The 21,415-nt window shown below is 40.3% G+C and overlaps 1 protein-coding gene across 1 annotated transcript in view; it reads left to right on the plus strand.

Annotated features, from left to right (window-relative positions):
• Window positions 1-3,009: 3,009 nt before the first annotated feature.
• The window catches only part of LOC128694116 (sodium/glucose cotransporter 1-like), a 44,363-nt gene continuing 25,957 nt past the window's right edge, over window positions 3,010-21,415 (plus strand). Inside the window, exons 1-6 of the mRNA XM_070093564.1 lie at window positions 3,010-3,219; window positions 4,091-4,195; window positions 5,656-5,820; window positions 6,220-6,418; window positions 9,062-9,288; window positions 18,642-18,885. Coding sequence (XP_069949665.1) covers window positions 3,205-3,219; window positions 4,091-4,195; window positions 5,656-5,820; window positions 6,220-6,418; window positions 9,062-9,288; window positions 18,642-18,885 — 955 coding nt within the window. The 5' untranslated portion in view covers window positions 3,010-3,204. The remainder of the gene's footprint in view (window positions 3,220-4,090; window positions 4,196-5,655; window positions 5,821-6,219; window positions 6,419-9,061; window positions 9,289-18,641; window positions 18,886-21,415) is intronic.

Genomic DNA, 21,415 nt, shown 5'->3' on the forward strand with positions numbered 1-21,415 from the left:
TTGCGCTATTACAGGGCATTACCTGATTACCTGCAAGTAATTTGGGTGAGGTAAGTGGGACTTAAATCACAGCAGCTCACTGAACTGTAACTCCCTTATTGCCCACTCCCTACCACTCACAAAAAGCTAGACCTGACATTAAATTAATAATTATAATATTAAAACCAGCTACTCTGGTAAATTAAAGCTGTGGACTGTATGTGACTTGACTTGCTGAGTACACAAAATATAATTAGTACTAACACTTACTATTTAATTACTGTAGATGGATCACACAACACCTGCCTAACACCTACACCCTACATTGGCCAGCTAGAGATCTAAATGCAAGGACTAATGGTGTACTTCCCTGTGAGTGATGCTCCTCTATCTTCTGCCATCCACACGTAATTCTTGAGGTCCCGCAAATTTCCTGTCCCAATTCTTTAGCAGGGGACATTAACACGGGTTCCTAATTACAAATTCAGGCCGAAAACTCCAAATTGACCTCAATCCAGTGTTCACACATTAGATTCAATATGGCGTCCCTCCCTGGCGTCACTTCATTTAAATTTCTCGAAGGTTCCATATAGCATCACATTTTAATACACAATTTTTATATTATATTTAAATGTTCTACATTTAGAAAATTATGTAAAAAAAATCCACAGCCAGTGTTAGACCGTATCAGGGAGGGTAATATTAAATATATGGCAGGAACAACGTGAAGAATAATCAATATGGATCTCAACATGAAAGACCATGCATCAAATTTATTTAAATTCTTTATAAAAATGTTCGAATTAAAAAGTCCCAAATTTACGAAGAAAAGTAGGTAATGTGTCCCTCAAACCTTTTGCATTTTACATCAAACATCTTTGTACCATCAATGCAATTTTTAAAGCATGTGTAGTGTAGTAAGCTCTTATAAATCTCCTGTATATTATGTTATATTTTTGGTAAATGCTATTGAAAAGTATATGTAAAATTAAATAGCACGTGCTATTAAATTTTAAATACACCTTTTCAATTTTTGGTTTGCAAAAAATCGCACTCTTCAAAATATTTTATTATTATTATTATTATTATTAGTATAAAAAAGAAACGCTAAACCTACAAGGGTCATACAGCGCAGCCGGGCAGGGAAGGGTGCCGGGGAACGGGGTAGCTAGAGGGAGAGGAATTATTATTAGGAGTGGCTGTGAGGAGTACTAGAGGCATCATCATCAGAGTTTGTGCAGTATCAAAATATTTTTGAGAGCTACATAAAGTTTACATCTATGTGCAGTAGCTTGGTATGGAAAATATATTCAAAGCCTGGACTTGAGATTTACGTACCTATAGATACTTCCCAAGTTTGTAGATGAATGGTTCAGAGAACCGACATGTTGATAAATTAGACACATGTGCAACTCTTGGGTATCTTTATTGAGGAAACGTTTCGCCACACAGTGGCTTCATCAGTCCATACATAGGAGAAACTTGAAGAACAGGAGGAGAATGAGGTAATCAGTCCCTCAACCTTGAGTCGATGTGTTCAGTCCATCAATCTTGATGGACTGAACACATCGACTCAAGGTTGAGGGACTGATTACCTCATTCTCCTCCTGTTCTTCAAGTTTCTCCTATGTATGGACTGATGAAGCCACTGTGTGGCGAAACGTTTCCTCAATAAAGATACCCAAGAGTTGCACATGTGTCTAATTTATCATCATACTTCCCAAGAATCAGTCCTCAAATCCATCTTCAAAGTCAAGGATGTAAATTATTATTATTATAATCAATGGGGAAGCGCTAAACCCGGAGGATTATACAGCGCCTAGGGGGATGTGGAAGGCATTCAGGCTTAATTCGGGGAACTGGAGCACAGATCCAATTCCCTAAATCAAGAGCCCCTCACCAACATCAAGGAACCTTCCTTGAGGGGCAAGGATGTAAAGCAAAAGCGGCTTCAGTTCACACACTGAGGGGCCGAACCTGATTCCCAGACGAGTGGAAACACTGCGCTTATATCCTTACATCGGGCTTATGTCCTTACCGGTTACCTAACAGTAAATAGGTACCCGGGTGCTAGCCAACTGGTGTGGATCGCATCCTGGGGGAAGTGGGTTAACGAACCCAATGGAAATAAGCCAGGTAGTCTCATGGCATGGTTTTAGGTTACAAAACAGCCTGTTTGTGTGTGTGGGGATGGGAGGGGCAAGGATCGGGTCTTAGTTTCTGGCCTAGCCTCTCTGCTTCTAGCCAGATTCACTCCCTCCTAGCCTCCCACCATGAGCCCTATCGTACCTGCTATGAAAACTATGCCTCCACTACTTCTTTGTCGAGATCATTCCACCTCCCAGCCACCCTGAGAATGAAAAAAAAATACTTCCTGACATCAATGTGATCTGTGTCTTTAACAAACCAAACCCCTAGCTGTCTTGAGGAAGGAACTTGACAAGTTCCTTAAGTCAGGTGCAGATTAGCAGGGTAAGTAAGGAAGTAATATATAATTACCCGGCGACTTGCATGTTTGCTGTGGGCTGCTGAGAGTTGATGATCCGGCTTCTTCACACGTGCATATTGGCAGACTCAACACCAGACCTTCAAAGGTTAAATAATTGAGTCACTGTCGCTCTTCCATCAAGGTCGCAGTAAATTAGTAAATTCAGTAACGATCATGCAACACCAGGTGATCCTAGGATCCATCTGTGTTGTGTGGAAGTGGAAGACATCATCACATCTTGTGATATCTTAATTTTAACGGGGTGGACTGCTTTGTGCTGGGTGGGGATGGGGATTATATTCATGGGTGATGGGGATTATATTCATGGGTGATGGGGATTATATTCATGGGTGATGGGGATTATTATATTCATGGGTGATGGGGATTATATTCCTGGGTGATGGGGATTATATTTATGGGTGATGGGGATTATTATATTCATGGGTGGTGATGAGGGTTACAGTTATGGATGGTGATGATGGTTATATTCATGGGTGGTGATGAGGGTTACAATTATGGGTGGTGATGAGGGTTATATTCATGGGTGGTGAAGAGGGTTATAATCATGGGTGCTAGTGATTATATTCATGGGTGGTAATGATTGTTATATTCATGAGTGGTGATGAGGGTTATAGTCACAGGTGGTGATGAGGTAATTAATTTTACATTCACCTTCACAGTCGTCATGGAAAACTAAAAGAGGCAGTGTTTCCGGCTACTTCCTGGCCTCCCGCAACATGCAGTGGATACCAGTAAGTATATCTATCATTCTATCTGTTTATCTATTCTTTGATCAGTCTATGCCTCTCAAGAAGTGCTAATTAAAAAAAAATCATCATTACCCCTTGAGGTGGCTAATAAAATCATAATTATCTCCTGTAATCCTGTAACAATAATAATAATAAAATTGTATTCATCGGAAGCACTAACCCGTAGGGGCATAATGCCTTTGGAATGAGATAAGATTTCGTTCGGATTTTTAACCCCGGAGGGTTAGCCACCCAGGATAACCCAAGAAAGTCAGTGCGTCATCGAAGACTGTCTAACTTATTTCCATTGGGGTCCTTAATCTTGTCCCCCAGGATGCGACCCACACCAGTCGACTAACACCCAGGTACCTATTTGCTGCTAGGTGAACAGGACAACAGGTGTAAGGAAACGTGTCGAAATGTTTCCACCCGCCGGGAATCGAACCCGGGCCCTCCGTGTGTGAAGCGGGAGCTTTTAGCCACTGGGCCACCGGGCCAGGAATGTGATCAGGAATGATCCAAAGAAAAGGAAGGTAGCAGCAGTTCTTTGGATCAAGAGTCTTTCATCAACCAGTTAGTTATATACAACAAAAATGCTTCAATCTTCAACAATACTGCCTATGCCCACATTAATATCCCATGCCAATGCTGATGTCCTATGCCCGGACAGCAGTTCCACATCCACACTGATGTCCAATATCCACTAATCTTCCACACCCACAATGATGCCCATGGCCTGACATATGCTCCTGCCCACACTTTTGTTTCTGCCCACATTGACACACTTGCACTTGCAGACATTAATACTCCTGCTCACTGATGATCCTGCACACATTGATGCCTCTACCCACACTAACCGCTACTCCTTTCACAGGTGGGTGCATCACTCTTCGCCAGTAACATTGGGTCAGGTCACTTCATAGGACTAGCGGGGTCAGGAGCAGCCTCAGGTATTGGCATCGCCGCTTTCGAACTAATTGTAAGTCTGATTCTGTTTTATATTATGCAGGGAGTGAAAGCTAAACTTCCAGTAAGACAGAGTGAACTGGGAATACATACAACCTTCTACTTCTACACTATTTGATTAAAGGACACACGTGTAACTAATGAAACATTTTACTACAGCAACATTTAAGTGCACAGGAGCTTTGTCAAGCTCTTGGTGTTTGTTTGACAAAACGCCTGGAGTGTAAAACATTGCTGCAGTAAAATGTCTCTAGTGTCATGTGTTTTTTGCCTTACATTTTATTGGTAATTCTACCAACTTTATTACAACATCTCACACTGCCATAATTATCAGCCTTCCTAGCCTCTTTTTTAGAATCCAATGAACTATTAAAGCAAATCCTATCAGACAGTTCCTAACTAGCAGGGCGGAGTTTAGCATTATTTCTGAAGGGCCACTTATTTTGGTAATGTTTGAAGAGCACCACTTCAGTCCCACTGGTTACTACTAATGAATCTATAAACAAAATTATATTTTACAAATTGCAGTCAGAGTCATATGCCATCCAATGTTAATGAAAATAACCAGATAGCATCTCACCAGAGATTTGAAAAAAAGATATCTACCTCTAAACATGTTAACATCTGTATGTTTTTCTTACATACAGAGCCCCTCATGGAAGGTTCCTTGATGCTGGTGAGGGGCTCTTGATCTGCTCCAATTCCCTGTATTAAACCTGAATGCCTTTCATTGTTCCCCACCCCCCCACACACACACAAGCACTGTATAATCCCTATGGTGACCAGGCTAATTCATAGGGTTCCTTATTTGTGGGTTTTGATTACTAAACTTTTTTTTTACCAATGAGCAGTTAGCAAGCAAATTCAGTTACATGTATCCAACATTTATTTTGCTCAATAGCTGTTCCAAGCCCAAATGTCTTGATTTTCTTTATTTTTTATGAATGTTAACATTAACTAGATTAGAGTGGTATGTTTCAGAGATACATGTATATCCAAAACTCAAAATAAACACAAATATGAAACAAAATTTATTGTGCAAACTTAATTTTGTATTATTTGCAATTTCTAGTTCGTTGGACTGCTAGGAACAGAATCCTTCCCATGAATTTGGAGAAATTATTTTATAATTCAATAAAAATATGAGAAGCAATAAACCGTGCAAGTTTGTACAGCACTTAAGTAATAGAAGGTAATTAGGTTTGATCCTAAAATTCCTTAGATCTAGAATCCTTCAACAGCATTACAAAACCCTCTTGAAGGGTCTAATGTAAATATAATGTTTATTACTCCATGATATTTAGAAGCGGTTTTTATTGAGTTGGACATTTATGTTGGTGCTGTTCAGGAGTATTTAATCTAATAAGCATAGCATATGTTGCTTAAACTTTCAGTAAGTTTACATGCTTATATTACTAGGTTGGGTGTTCATGCATGGTTAATCTAATGTAAATGTGTTCTTCACACTTTTAGGCAGTTTATGTGCTGATGTTACTGGGTTGGGTGTTCACGCCGGTGTACATGAGCTCGGGTGTGTACACTATGCCAGAATACCTAAGGGAAAGATTTGGGGGCCAGCGGATCAGAGTCTACCTCTCCTGTCTTGCTCTCCTCCTCTCCATCTTCACCAAAATATCTGTAAGTTTGTAGTATATGACTATTATGGTAGAATTATATTTGTGAAGAAATGATAAACCCACAGGAGTCATGCAGCACCTGGGGAATGAGTCAAAACAGGCTTGATCTAAGGAAGGGGAGGGTAGCTCCAACAGCTTGAATGAGTAGCTCTTCAACAGCATTATGGCACCTCATTGAAGGATTTACTTGTTATTCCTAGCTCTAAGTTTCCCAACACAAATAAGGCAATTAATCAGTTGTTTCCAGCTCAAACTTTCAAGCCATTTTTGTATGATATTATTTCAAATTCTAGTCTCCTAAAGACAGATGTGTATTGATTCTTGTAAATTTTTGTTGAGAATTTGAGTTCTCTGTCTTCTAGTTACTGGACTTGTATAACATATGTGATGTGTGTTGCAGGCTGATCTGTATGCGGGAGCATTGTTCATCCAGCAGACACTGAACAAGAACAGTGAGGAGTGGATGTATATTAGCATCTTGATCCTGTTGGCCATAGCTTCCATCTTCACCATCACAGGAGGACTCACAGCTGTCATCTGGACAGATTTTGTGCAGACCATCATTATGCTTGTTGGTGCCTTCATCCTCATGGGCATGAGTGAGTACTGGCATGCATTTACTTATCTACCTATGGTTATACGGTTAAGAGTCTCAGCTTCTGGTCTTGCCTAACTGCATACAGCTGGATTCATTAATTTCTTTTCTTATGGACCCTGTCATAATTATCCTTAAGGCTATGAATGGTGTTGCTTCCACCATCTTGTCTAAGTTACAGGTATTTCACTTTATGACCACCCTAAGGCTGAAGAACTGCTTAACATCCCTATAACACATTTTTTGTCTTCTATGTTTTCTGTCTTCTTCCCAATCACTGCCTTTCAAACAGTCTGTCTCTGTCTGCTCTATCAAGGCCTCTGATTATCTTGTACTCTTTTATAGACCTGTCATATGCTTATATAGAGTACTGAATGATTGTGTTAAGGTTCGTAAAAACCATTTTTTGACTAGTTGTGCCTGGGGCAATGTGTATGGTACTATACTATGTGTTACATCAAGGTCTTGTTAAAGATTTTTGATAAGGCTCAAACAGTGCTTCTTTTCTCATTAGCAAACCCATGGACAAACATTATCAGGTACTATTGCTTCTGGAGCATCAGTTCATCATAGGTTTCCTCAGTCTTTCCCTGATACGAGAGCATTTTCCAGTTACTGTTGGTCTACTGTACATTGTCGTTCCAGTGTTTGTCCAGTTTCTTGCAGACCTTGTCATTAACAGTAAATTCTCCCCATGACATTATTACTGTATTTGATAATTAATGGTTTTTTCCTTCTGGTGTGGCTATATAACTGTTTTGGTTCTGAACTGACCCTTGTCCTTACAAATGTTTAAAATGGCCTGTTTTTTTTCCTTGCCCTTGAGTATTCATTCCTGGCAATGCTCACTTCTTTGTTTTCTGCCATCTTCCTCTTTCCATAGTTTTCCATACTCTATTCCTGCGCATGACATGCTGTTGGAGTGTGAGAAAGGTAACGTGAAGACATTCAGGGAAACAGGCAGGCTGGACTTGAGTTCTGGAGATGGGAAGTACAATGTCTGCACTCTGAAGGAGGGGTGTTAATGTTGCAGTTTTATAACTGTAGTGTAAGCGCACCTCTGGCAAGACAGTGATGGAGTGAATGATCATGAAAGTTTTTCTTTTTCGGACTACCCTGCCTTGGTGGGAGATGGCTGATGTGTTAATAAAAATAATAAATAAAATATAAATTCCTACCATTGACACTTCTTATGTGGTATAAATTTCTCTTCTCAGCACTTCCCAGATAAGTACTTCACCATCACATTGTTTACCTTTCCTTCAATTTCTCCTTCCCACTATACTTTGTTAAGGAAAACTTTCAACCTCATGTAATTCCTGGTCTGGTTGTCTGGCTTTACTCTCTTTTCCTTCCATATAAGGTTTATTTTCACTAGGTAGTCAAAGACCAAGATGTGTAGTCACTTACTCTCACTGGCTTCCATAAAGTAAGTGTATTTTCTCTATATCTGCCATATTTGATATAAAAACCAGATCCAGTCTTAATGGTTCCTACTCTTTCTCTTAACATGTCTTGTACATGCTGGTAGATGGAGTACTTCATCAACTTGGTTTTTCATGGAGTTCCCAGTCTATCTCCTCCCAGTTAGAGTTTGTTAGTACATATATGTAGTTTTGTCTTCATGCAGGGTGCTCTCCTGGCAACATCCTTGATGGCTTTTAGCACATCTAATAATATAATAATAAGATCTTTATTTTTACAAGTACATGGTATACAGGCCTAACTGACATCAATGGCACACTACTAGAAAGCTGCTTGTTATGCAGAGCATTTTGGGCAAATTAGGTCAATTTCCTCCCAGGATGTGACCCACACTGGCCGACTAATACATGTACCCAGGTACCCATTATTGCTGATGGGTGAACATGGACAACCGGTGTAAGGAAACATGCCCAATGTTTCCAGCCTTTGTCGGAAATTGAACCCGAACCCTCATCGTGTGAAGTGAGAGCTTTTGCCACCAGGCCACTTTGATGTCTTTATACTACTGCCTAGGTTTGTATCCTGGTCAGTTCCTCAAATTTCTACTTATTCCTTCCTTCCCTTCCTAGTTTCTCATTGCTAGATACTCGACTCAACTCAAAATATCATTTTTGTTATAGTTTCTGTTAATTTTGCATCTTCAATGGCTATTATGTTTACAAGCACCCCTGTAATTTGTTTAATTCACCAGTATTGTTATTTTATATAAAAGCTAAATTTGCAGGATGGCATAATCCCAACCAACATACTGTATCTTAGGTCAGCCTTATCTTAGAATTATTTATTACTGTGTATTCAGATTGATTTTCATTGAATTATTGCAATAATGAATTCACATTTGGCTAAGCCACAAGTGCAAGCTTCACCTAAATAGTATGACATACCCCTGTGAAAGATTTCATTAGCAATGTAGCCCAACAGAAGATTTTGCTAAACATCAATGTATCTATGCATATTTTGTATGCTAGCAATGTAACTATAAAGAAGCTCTGTTTTAATCTACAGTAATAGAATGAAGCCATTCAAAACTTTAAAATGCTGAATACATCACTTCAACACATACATGCCTTGCACTTTATCATACCCCATCATCCAAATAATTAATGTTTCTCCTTAGTGTTCTTATTAGCCATACTAACACCTCTGTCCTTGGGTTGTGAAGCCTTCTATGAGGTGGGTGGGTACGATGCCCTAGTGGAGGACTATTTCTACACCATACCTAGCAAGACCAGATACTCACTCCGAGATAATACCACTAACTGTGGGGAGCCTCCATCCTACGCCATGCACTTCTTCAGATCCATTAAGCCCGGGGAATCAGACCTGCCATGGACAGGCATTATCTTCGGCATCACCATCTCTGGCATCTGGTACTGGTGCACTGACCAGGTGACTAAACTAATCTGTGGTAAAGAAAAGGATTTCTTGATTTTTTCCCCAGCTAGGCATTCAATAGTTAATTGGCAGGCAGAAATACCAATTTAAATTCAGAAATTATTCATAAGCAAACCATAAGTATCAAAACACTAACACAAATATGAAAATGATTGGCAAAAGGTTTTTTGTAGTCACTTAATATTCTTCATCAGTGCTATGAGGAAATACCAGGAAAAATATGCAAGCATCACTCTTAGCTTAGACTGAAGCTTAAGGCATTGTGAGAAATGTATAAGAAAAATGGACGAGAGGCTAGTGGCAAAGATGCCACCAGAATGAAAGCTCAGTACTGTACAGTAGTAAAGACTGGACAACACAAGATTACATCCATCTAAAAAATATATTTCATAAATGTATATAACCTTGCATTAGCCAGTCTTCAATGATAACCATTTATTCTAGTGACACCTGTCTCACTAAGCTCCTCATTATTTTTCTTTTATATTTCCCATACAGCTTCAAGCTTGGGCCTAAGCTAAATTTGATCTCTGCTCATTTTTCTGATATTTCCTCAGGGTACTGATAAATCATCCTTAGTGATTGCAGAAAGCTTTTGTTAACAGTTTTCCCATTTTTACATCATTATTTGATGTTTAATTTTCATAAGATGTGCATTTTTGCCATAAATGATTGTTTTCTCACTAACTAACAATCGTGCTTGCCTTAGACCTGTTTTCCTGTGTTGTGAACATATTTGTGAATTGTCTGCAGCTATTATCAAGTTTTGTATCATCATTTATCAAAACTTATACTTCATCTCTTCTGCACCTGCCCAAAAAAAGGAATCACTGCCTATCCTTGATGCATGGTGTAGCCTGTTGTATGGTAGTTTAGAATGCTTAGTTTAACCTCTTTAGCATGCTTCGTGTAGCCTATTGTATGTTTAAGGTGGTTGGTGTGGCCAATTATTTGTTTCAGATGTTTAGTGTACAATATTGTAGGGTTAGGATTTTTGAGTTAGCTTACTGTATGTTAAGGATACTTAGTGTAGCATACTGTACTGCATATTTCAGTGTGTCATACTGAATGTTTAGGATTCTTGGTGTTGTCTATGCATGTCTACTGTTAAACCACCAAAATATTGGCATGATCAGCCAGGAGACTTTTTGAAAGGAAAAACAATATCAAGAGCTTCTCACATTGGTCTTCAGATGCATGATAGAACTGATGAATTGACTAAGTTATATGCTTTCAAAGAGAGAGTAGATTACAATCTTGGCTTGTCAGTTAGCAATCTGAGAACAATAATATGAAAAGAACTTCAACTGAACTTTATTGACTTAAGACCGAGGGAGATTGACACCAGTCAGTCCATCTTTCATCATTCTATCATACAGGAGGAGCCACGTGTCTATGGTGCATCCAACAAAATAAGCAGACTGTTAGATGTTGCTACCGTGTGCTCCGGCTGGGTTACAAGTATCTTTGGAAGGTTAAATTACCACCACTAGGTGTAGACCAAATAAAATGTAAACTTTGCTAATGGACTATGTCACACCTTGCGTCATTATATATTGGAATGCGATAAAATTAATGAATTCAGAGACAACTCGCTCAGAAATGTTCAAGATATGTCAAAGTATTTTATCCACAGTGGTATATTACAAACCATTCTGGAAAAATACCCTGACTTTGCTTTCTGTAAATAAAGCTAATTTTTTTTTTTCAACAAACCAGCCGTATCCCGCCAAGGCAGGGTGGCCCAAAAAGAAAAACAAAAGTTTTTCTTTTTAACCCTTTCAGGGTTGGTCCCGTACTAGTATGGCTTGCATGCCAGGGTTGGTGCCGCACTAGTATGCATAAAATCTAGCACCTTCAAATCTAGCGAGAGAAAGCTGGTAGGCCTACATATGAAAGAATGGGTCTGTGTGGTCAGTGTGCATGGTATAAAAAAAAAATCCTGCAGCACACAGTGCATAATGAGAAAAAAAAAACTCCGACTGTGTTTTTTGGTTTTAAACAGCGACTTTGCAGTGTATTTTCGTATGCTATTTATGCTTGTATTCTAGTTTTCCTGGTCTCATTTTATAGAATGGAAGACATATTATGGAAATTGAGATGATTTTGATTGGTTTCACAATGAAAAGTACCTTGAAATTGAGTTCACAGTAGCAGAAATGTTCGATTTTTGCCAAAGTTCAAAGGTAAACAAATCATGCCACGCGTCCAATACACATCAACTGGTGAGTGTAATATTCTTTCACAAGTGCCCTGATATTATTTATACCATTTCTATGCCATTTCTACATGAATGCAGTAGTCTGCATAACATAAATCTTCTATTTTTTGTGAGAATAAAAATTCAAAGTGGAAAGCAAAAGAAATGTAACAGAGGCCTGGGGACATGAGTAGTGAACAGAGGAAATGTTATTTTAGTGTCAGAAATGTCTGTCTTGTTTATTCTGGACCCTATTTGGAAATTGGCATCTTTTGAAATTTGTGTGAAATTGGCAAAATTGTTATTGGATAGTGGAAATCGGTAAATGGGTGGTTTCTTGTACTCATTTGATAGAAAAAATGGAGTTCTAGCAAAATAGGTATGATTTTTGTCGTGTGGTACATTGGAATTGGCCGAAAATAGGGCTCAAAGTGGGCGAAATCGCCGATGCGTAAACATTGTCGAGACCACTAACTTCGCGAGAGCATAACTCAGTAAATTTTCCATCAAATTTCATACTTTTGGTGTCATTATGATCAGGAAAAGATTCTCTATCATTTCATAAGAAAAAATAATTTTTTTTTTTTTTTGAAAAATTTCTGACCCTGAGAACAAGTTTAGGAGAGGCCCTGCTGACCCTGAAAGGGTTAAATTTAGTAATTTGTACCTTAGAAGGGGTTACTAGCCCCTTGCTCCCGGCATTTTATTCGCCTCTTACAACACGCGTGGCTTACAGAGGAAGAATTCTGTTCCACTTCCCCATGGAGGTAAGAGGAAATAAACAAGAACAAGAACTAGAAAGAAAATAGAAGAAAACCCAGAGGGGTGTGTATATATATGCTTGTACATGTATGTGTAGTGTGACCTTAGTGTAAGTAGAAGTAGCAAGATGTTCCTGAAATCTTGCATGTGTATGAGACAGAAAAAAAAGACACCAGCAATCCTACCATCGTGTAAAACAATTACATCCATATTACACTCACTTGGCAGGACGGTAGTACCTCCCTGGGCAGTTGCTGTCTACCAACCTACTACCTAGAATAAAGGTAATACAGTTGACCCTCAACTAATGGCGGCATTAAGTAACGGCAATTTCATCTAACGGCACTTTTTGTCATAGAAAAAATGCCTTAACCAACAGCGAAAGACTTAGCCAACGACGTTCATCCAGAATCTGTGGACGTGCGCCCAGCCACTCCAAGAGTCAGTGTGCCATTGTTAAGCTGTTGCGGTCAGTTTCCACGTGTGCCCCCCATACATCTTGGATTATTCCACTATTTCTATTGCTTTTAAACGCTAAATAAGCCACCATAGACCCCACGAAAGCTTCTAAAGCCAGCCCTTTGGTAAATAATGTGAGAAACATGATAGAATTCAAGAAAAAGTTTGTAGAAAAATACGAGTGGTGGTGGTGGTAGAAGGTGGTAGCGATAGTGGTAGAGGGTGGTAGTGATGGTGGTAGAGGGTGGTAGTGATGGTGGTAGAGGGTGGTAGTGATGGTGGTAGAGGGTGGTCCAGTGATTCTCAAGCTGGTCCTAGTGGCATTAAAAAACCAAGGAGGGAGGTAACCCCACCAAAGGACTTGGTACCTTAAGTCAGTGGTCAGTCGTCACGTGAGGTCACAGACCCTGAGCTGCTTTGGGGATTAGCGTGGACGGTTACAAAGCATGGCTTGCTTCTGCAGTGTTTTAAAAACTGAGGTTGGAGAGTTGAAGGAGGAGGTCTTGCTTCTCCAGGAGGAGATTAGGAGGCTGAAGGTCCACCTCAATGGGTCTGGGAGAGAGTGTGAGGTGGCTGGAGTTGTGGGGAATGAGACTTCTAGCAGTGAGGTGCAGTCTGTCTCTCGCTGTGAGGAGGCTGTAGTTGGGGAGGTAGCAACAGCTACCAGCAGTGAGGTGCAGCCCAGCACCTGCTGCAAGTGGCGAGTTGTTCACAGTAATGGGAGGCGCATCAGAGTAAGGAAAGTTAAGAGTGAAGAGCTGAAGGTAGGAAATCGCTTCTCTGTTCTCCAGGATGAATGTACTTCAGTGGCCAGTGAAGGTAAGGGTACTACTGCCCCTGCTAATGAAGGTAAGCGCATTCTTGTGGTTGGTGACTCTCAGGTAAGATATATTGACCGTGCTTTTTGTAATAGGAATAAGAAGATGAGAGATAGAGTGTGCTTCCCTGGAGCTGGTGTTGGGGACATTGTCAACAGGCTGGATAATATCATGTCAGGTAATGGGAACAAGCCCATTATCTGTCTCAGTGCTGGTGGAAATGATATTGGGAAGGGTAGGAGAGAAGAGCTGCTAGATAAGTACAGGTCAGCTATAGATTTCATTAAGTCTAAGGGAGGGATCCCAATCATATGTAGCATCTTGCCTAGAAGGGGAGTAGGAAATGAATGGTTGTCTAGGGCAATTGGTGTAAATTGCTGGCTAGACAGATACTGCAAGGAACTTGCAATCCCATTCATTGACAACTGGAACAACTTTTATGGCAAACATGATATGTATGCAAGGGATGGGGTACATCTCTCTGGGGCAGGGGTGGTAGCACTTGCAGACTCGATTGAGAAGGCCATTGGTGAAATGCCTATGATTTTAAACTGATGGAAGATAGAGGTATGGGTGTGTGTGGGAAACAAGCAGGTTGCAACACTAGGGTTGGAAACAGTAAATGTATAAAAGGCATTCAGCATGAAGTTATAAATAAAGACAATAGAACAGGTCAGCTAACAAAGGGGGGCAGCAGAGGGCAGCAAGGGACTAGCTCCCTTAAGGTTTACTATACTAATAGCAGGAGTGTTAGAAATAAGATAGATGAGCTAAGATTAATTGCAAGTGCAGGAAACATAGATATTATTGCTATAACAGAGACCTGGCTCAATCTGAAAGATAGAGAGATGCCCTCTGAATGTCACATACAAGGCTATAAATTATTCCACACTGACAGGGTCAACAGGAAAGGTGGTGGAGTAGCGATGTATGTCAGAGACAATTTAAATTGTTGTGTAAGACAAGATATTAAATTAGAAGCGTCAGCCACTGAATCTGTTTGGTTACAGCTTCTCGAGGGCCGAGAAAAACTAATTTTGGGTGTGATTTACAGGGCCCCAAATCTTGATAGGGAGTGCAGTAAACTTCTATGGGACGAAATTCGTAAGGCATCTACATATGAAAATGTTGTGCTAATGGGAGATTTCAACTATAGACAGATTGACTGGAGCAATTTGACAGGAAATTTAGAGTCGGGTGACTTTCTTGATACGATCCAGGATTGTTTTTTAAAACAGTTTGTGACAGAGCCAACTAGGGGAAATAACCTCCTTGACTTGGTTCTTGCCAGTAGGGAAACACTAATTAATAATCTTGAGGTTAATGATGAGCTTGGGGAGAGTGATCACAAATCACTCAGTTTTAATATATCATGGAATTCCCCTAATAATGGCAATCAAGTCTCCGTCCCTGACTTTCGCTTGGCTGATTTCATAGGACTGAAAAATTACTTAGGTGGGCTGAACTGGAATGACCTGACTAAGGGTCAGGTAGGTGGTGATGGTTGCCGATATGATGCTTTCCAGGGCATAGTTCTAGCTGCTCAGTCAAATTATGTTCCAAATAGGGAAATCAGATCAAACAAAAATGATCCTAAATGGATGAACAATAGATTAAAATATCTGATTGGTCAAAAGAGAGGCATATATAGGCAAATCAAAAGAGGAGAGGGCCAATTAAGAAATCGATATATTCAGTTAAAGAGAGAAATAAAAAAGGGAATTAGAAAAGCGAAAAGAGATTATGAGGTTAAAGTTGCAAGAGAATCGAAGACTAACCCAAAAGGATTCTTTCAGGTATACAGAAGTAAGATCAGGGACAAGATAGGCCCACTCAAAAGTTCCTCGGGTAAGCTCACTGACAGTGATAAGGAAATGTGTAGAATTTTTAACACATACTTCCTCTCAGTTTTTACACAGGAGGATACCAGCGATATACCAGTAATGATAAATTATGTAGAACAGGACGATAATAAACTGTGCACTATTAGGGTCACAAGTGACATGGTCCTTAGGCAAATAGATAAATTGAAACCTAACAAATCCCCAGGCCCTGATGAACTGTATGCAAGGGTTCTAAAGGAATGTAAAGAGGAGCTTAGCACACCTTTGGCTAATCTTTTCAACATATCACTACAAACTGGCATGGTGCCAGATAAGTGGAAAATGGCAAATGTGATACCTATTTTCAAAACAGGTGACAGGTCCTTAGCTTCGAACTATAGACCAATAAGCCTAACCTCCATAGTGGGAAAATTTATGGAATCAATTATTGCCGAGGCAGTTCGTAGCCACCTTGAAAAGCATAAATTAATCAACGAATCTCAGCATGGTTTTACAAAGGGGCGTTCCTGCCTTACGAATTTATTAACTTTTTTCACTAAGGTATTTGAGGAGGTAGATCATGGTAATGAATATGATATTGTGTATATGGACTTCAGTAAGGCTTTTGACAGGGTCCCACATCAGAGACTATTGAGGAAAATTAAAGCACATGGAATAGGAGGAGAAATTTTTTCCTGGATAGAGGCATGGTTGACAAATAGGCAGCAGAGAGTTTGCATAAATGGGGAGAAATCAGAGTGGGGAAGCGTCACGAGCGGTGTTCCACAGGGGTCAGTGTTGGGCCCCCTGCTGTTCACAATCTACATAAACGACATAGATGAGGGCATAAAGAGCGACATCGGCAAGTTTGCCGATGACACCAAAATAGGCCGTCGAATTCATTCTGACGAGGACATTCGAGCACTCCAGGAAGATTTGAATAGACTGATGCAGTGGTCGGAGAAGTGGCAGATGCAGTTTAATATAGACAAATGCAAAGTTCTAAATGTTGGACAGGACAATAACCATGCCACATATAAACTAAATAATGTAGATCTTAATATTACGGATTGCGAAAAAGATTTAGGAGTTCTGGTTAGCAGTAATCTGAAACCAAGACAACAGTGCATAAGTGTTCGCAATAAAGCTAATAGAATCCTTGGCTTCATATCAAGAAGCATAAATAATAGGAGTCCTCAGGTTGTTCTTCAACTCTATACATCCTTGGTTAGGCCTCATTTAGATTATGCTGCACAGTTTTGGTCACCGTATTACAGAATGGATATAAATTCTCTGGAAAATGTACAAAGGAGGATGACAAAGATGATCCCATGTATCAGAAACCTTCCCTATGAGGATAGACTAAGGGCCCTGAAACTGCACTCTCTAGAAAGACGTAGAATTAGGGGGGATATGATTGAGGTGTATAAATGGAAGACAGGAATAAATAAAGGGGATGTAAATAGTGTGCTGAAAATATCTAGCCTAGACAGGACTCGCAGCAATGGTTTTAAGTTGGAAAAATTTAGATTCAGGAAGGATATAGGAAAGTACTGGTTTGGTAATAGAGTTGTGGATGAGTGGAACAAACTCCCAAGTACCGTTATAGAGGCCAGAACGTTGTGTAGCTTTAAAAATAGGTTGGATAAATACATGAGTAGATGTGGGTGGGTGTGAGTTAGACCTGATAGCTTGTGCTAACAGTCGGTTGCCGTGTTCCTCCCTTAAGTCAATGTGACCTGACCTGACTAGGTTGGGTGCATTGGCTTAAGCCGGTAGGAGACTTGGACCTGCCTCGCGTGGGCCAGTAGGCCTTCTGCAGTGTTCCTTCGTTCTTATGTTCTTATGTTCTTAAGTCTTTATGGAAGGGGATTCTCCTTCCAAGCAATAGACAATCCTGAATCTCCCCTGCTGCTGGCACATCACTCATCAACAACTCCACAATAAAGGTAAGTGGCATTTAATTATTGTTTATTTTGCATGTCCCATTCATTTCCATATAAGGAAATGTGTATTTCATGTAAAAAAAATTTCAGACTTTGGGATGTCAGTAACGAATTAATTCTATTTCCATTATTTCTTATGGGGAAAATTAACTCGACCAACGGCAATTTCGACCAACGGCAAGCCCTCTGGAACAGATTAATGCCGTTGGTTGAGGGTCGACTGTATTTGCATTAATAACTCATTGCAGTTGTGATCAAGTGTAGACATGTGAATCGTTCATTACCTTTGTAACTTGTCAGCTATCAAAACTATGGGGCCCACTCTGTGGACCCATTATGTACCTCTGTAATCTTTTTGACTACCACCCACAGGATGGATATGGGGTACATAATAAAGATGTTAAACTAACTAATTTTAAGTAAGGTCTCAATCCTTACTATTAGTTGCAGTCACTCCTCACAGGTAGTATTCTGATGTAATATTTTAGCTATTTAACACTTTAAAAGGTTATCATTGTTTTCAAGCCTTTTAACCAGTAACTTCAAAGGAAAGCAGTATTTGTTCTGCCAAGACAGGGTGACCCAAAGAGGAAAACACATTCGCCAACACTCACGTTATTATTATTATTAGTATTTATAACATTCTGGCTGTCTCCCATCACTTTAACCCGTAAACGGTCCAAACGTATATATACATTTTTACCGCTAGTGCCCCAGACGTATATATACGTTTTATGTGTCCTACATTTAACATTGCCACGATAAGCCTGAGTCGCCTAGACATGTGAGAATGGGTGTGAGCACTCACTGTGCACCATATTAAAATAATTGGGGATGCCTGGGTACCATATGCTCTTTTTTCCTATTAAAAAACAACAATGTTTTTTTTTCTCAAAAAAGTTGGGGCAGTATGGTAGTGAACGTATATATACGTTTGGACCATTTACGGGTTAAAGTAGGGTGACCAGACAAAGAAGAAACATTTTCACTGTCACTCGTTCAATCACTGTCTTCCCAGAAGGGTACCAACATCACAGTTCAGATGACCCTCCAATCCACATTATTATTATTATTATTATAATTATTATATACATGGGAAACTGTTAAACTCACAGGTCTCATACAGGACCTGGGGAATAGGAGGTAATCAGGTTTCATCCTTTTCCTTAAATCAAAGCCCTGAACCAGCATCAAGGCACCTCCCTACCCTTTTGAAGGATATTTGCTTTATAATCAGCCCCTGTCTTGAATTCTGTAGTATTAATGACTGATTTGCTTCAAAATGAATTTGATGAATAGGTCACAAATACTGATGAGGCCTACCTTATTTGTCCTCCAGGTTATTGTACAGAGGACTCTCTCTAGCAAAAGTATGACCCACGCTAAAGCTGGCTGCGTTCTAGCTGCTGTGCTCAAGTTCCTGCCACTCTTCATTCTAGTATTCCCAGGCATGGGTTCCAGGGTACTCTACACAGACAAAGTGGCCTGTGTGGTCCCGGAGGAGTGCAAGAAGTACTGTGGCAGTGAAACAGGATGCACCAATACAGCTTATGTTGAATTGGTTCTTAACCTTCTACCTACAGGTAAGCTGAAAACTACTGATTTATGTCCAGTATTATTCATGTACATACAAAGTCCACTATTGGACAGCCTATACTGCCTGAGACTCCAACGTTATTTATTTTCTGCTTGATAATTTGGCATCTGGTCTTAATACTGTATATCTATTCTCATTATATTGGATGGACATAGTCCAGATACAGGAGGTCCCTGCTTTACAGCGCTTTGCTTTACGTTTCACTAATGCAGCGATTTTCAGTTATACCCATTCTTCATTTATTCAGACTTCATTCACTAAATATATTCACCGCTCGCTATAAGCTAACGATGAAGATATTTTAACCCTTTCACTGTCAGAAACTGTAAGGCTGGAGGTGCTGCCCTAGTAGTCAGTAAATGTGGGGCTGATAATGCTGTTCTGGGAGACGGTAAGGGTGAGGATGGAGGTGCTATCCTGGGAGACAGTAATGGTGAGGATGGAGGTCGTGTCCAGGTAGTCAGTAAATGTACGCAGGAGGGAATGCATATAAATGACCTCGAGGGAGACAGGAGCTGTAGTGAGGAAACAAGTGTAGTCAAAGACAAGATAAAACCAATATTACAAACTAGTAATACCACAGGAGATAGCAAACAAGGGGACTCCACTAGCATTAGTGAGGATACATTACCAAAAACAACTGGTGAGAGCTCCATTGTTAGTGCTAGTGAGGATAGGAAAGACACAGGTAAACATGCACCAACAGGGAATACAGTCACAGAAACCCAAGGCAAACGGAAACCAAGCCTGTGCACGTACTATGCACTTGGTATCTGCAGGCATGGGAAATCTGAAAAAACAGACAGGACGTGCAACTATGACCAACCTAGAAAATGCCGTGCCTATATGACAACAGGAAAATGCAAACTCCCTTCCTGTAAGCTTTTTCACCCTGAAATGTGTCCCTCTTCAGTACAGGAAAGACTGTGCTATAACTTAAATTGCCAGGCACACCATCTAAAGGGGACAAAAAGATACAAAATATCCAGACCATGGGAAAACCTGGGTAGCCACAGCCACTCAAGAGGGAGAGGTTTTTTAGTGCCAGGAAGGAAAAAAACTGGCAGGAAATGGCAGAAATCGTACATCAAATCCAGTCATTCCTGGAGTGGAACCACAGTCGATGGCCTCCACTCCAAACCAACAGATACAGATACTAATGCCGGAAAAAAAAGTCCCCCCCAGTACCACCAATACCACCAGTCCGATGACATTCTTCTTTGCAAATATACAGGGTCTAAAGCCAGCAAAGAACAACAAAATACCTTTCATCCGTGGACTGCTTGCAGAGGCAAATGCAATGTTTGCGGCTTTCACAGAGACCCACATAAAGGATCACTTGGACAACGAAATATGGATCCCAGGTTACAACCTATACAGATGCGACAGAGTGAACAGGCAAATGGGGGGGGAGGTTAGCCTGTATATCGCAGAGTCACTTGTTTGCACAGAACTGCTTAATGCCTCAAATGATGTAGTGGAAGTTTTAGCAGTAAAGATCGAGAACCAAAACTTAGTCATTGTGGTAGTCTACAAGCCTCCGGATGCAACGTCCCAGCAATTCCAGGAACAGCTGTTAAAAATTGACCACTGTCTGGAAATCTGCCAGCTCCTGCCCCCAACATCTTGCTCCTGGGGGATATCAACTTAAGGCACCTAAAATGGAGGAATATAGCAAATAATGTTGTTGCAGTGATAACACCAGGAGGCAGCTCTGACGAAAACTCACACACACACGAGCTTTTAAATCTCTGCACAAAATTCAACTTAAACCAGCAAATAATAGAGCCTACTAGACTGGAGAATACACTAGACCTCATCTTCACTAACAATGATGATCTGATACGAAATGTCGCCATATCAAAAAAATATACTCAGATCACAACATAATCGAGGTTCAGACATGTATGCACGGAGCCCCAGACCGACATGATGAGATTAGTCATGAGGGAGCTTTCACCAAATTCAACTTCAATAACAAGAACATAAAGTGGGACCAAGTAAACCAAGTCCTAACCGATATAAGCTGGGAAGATAGACTAAGCAACACAGACCCCAACTTATGGCTAGAACAGATTAACTCGGTGGCACTCGATGTATGCTCAAGGTTTATTCCTTTAAGAAAAAGGACAGGCGCTCCCTTTACAGGCGACGAAAAAGAATAACAGAGCGGCTAAAAGAGGCCAATATATCTGAAATGCGTAGGGAGTCACTGGTCAGAGAAATAGCAAACATCGAACTTAAGCTAAAGGAACCTTATAGGAGTCAGGAATCGTGGGAAGAACTAAAAGCCATAAATGAAATCGAAAGAAACCCAAAGTATTTCTTTTCCTATGCCAAATCAAAGTCGAGAACAACGTCCAGTATTGGGCCCCTACTTACACAAGATGGGTCCTACACAGATGACAGCAAGGAAATGAATGAGCTACTCAAGTCCCAGTATGACTCAGTTTTTAGCAAGCCGCTAACCAGACTGAGAGTCGAAGATCAAAATGAATTTTTTATGAGAGAGCCAC

Source organism: Cherax quadricarinatus, chromosome 43 (genome assembly GCF_038502225.1).
Source record: "Cherax quadricarinatus isolate ZL_2023a chromosome 43, ASM3850222v1, whole genome shotgun sequence".
NCBI classification, from domain to species: Eukaryota; Metazoa; Arthropoda; class Malacostraca; order Decapoda; family Parastacidae; genus Cherax; species Cherax quadricarinatus.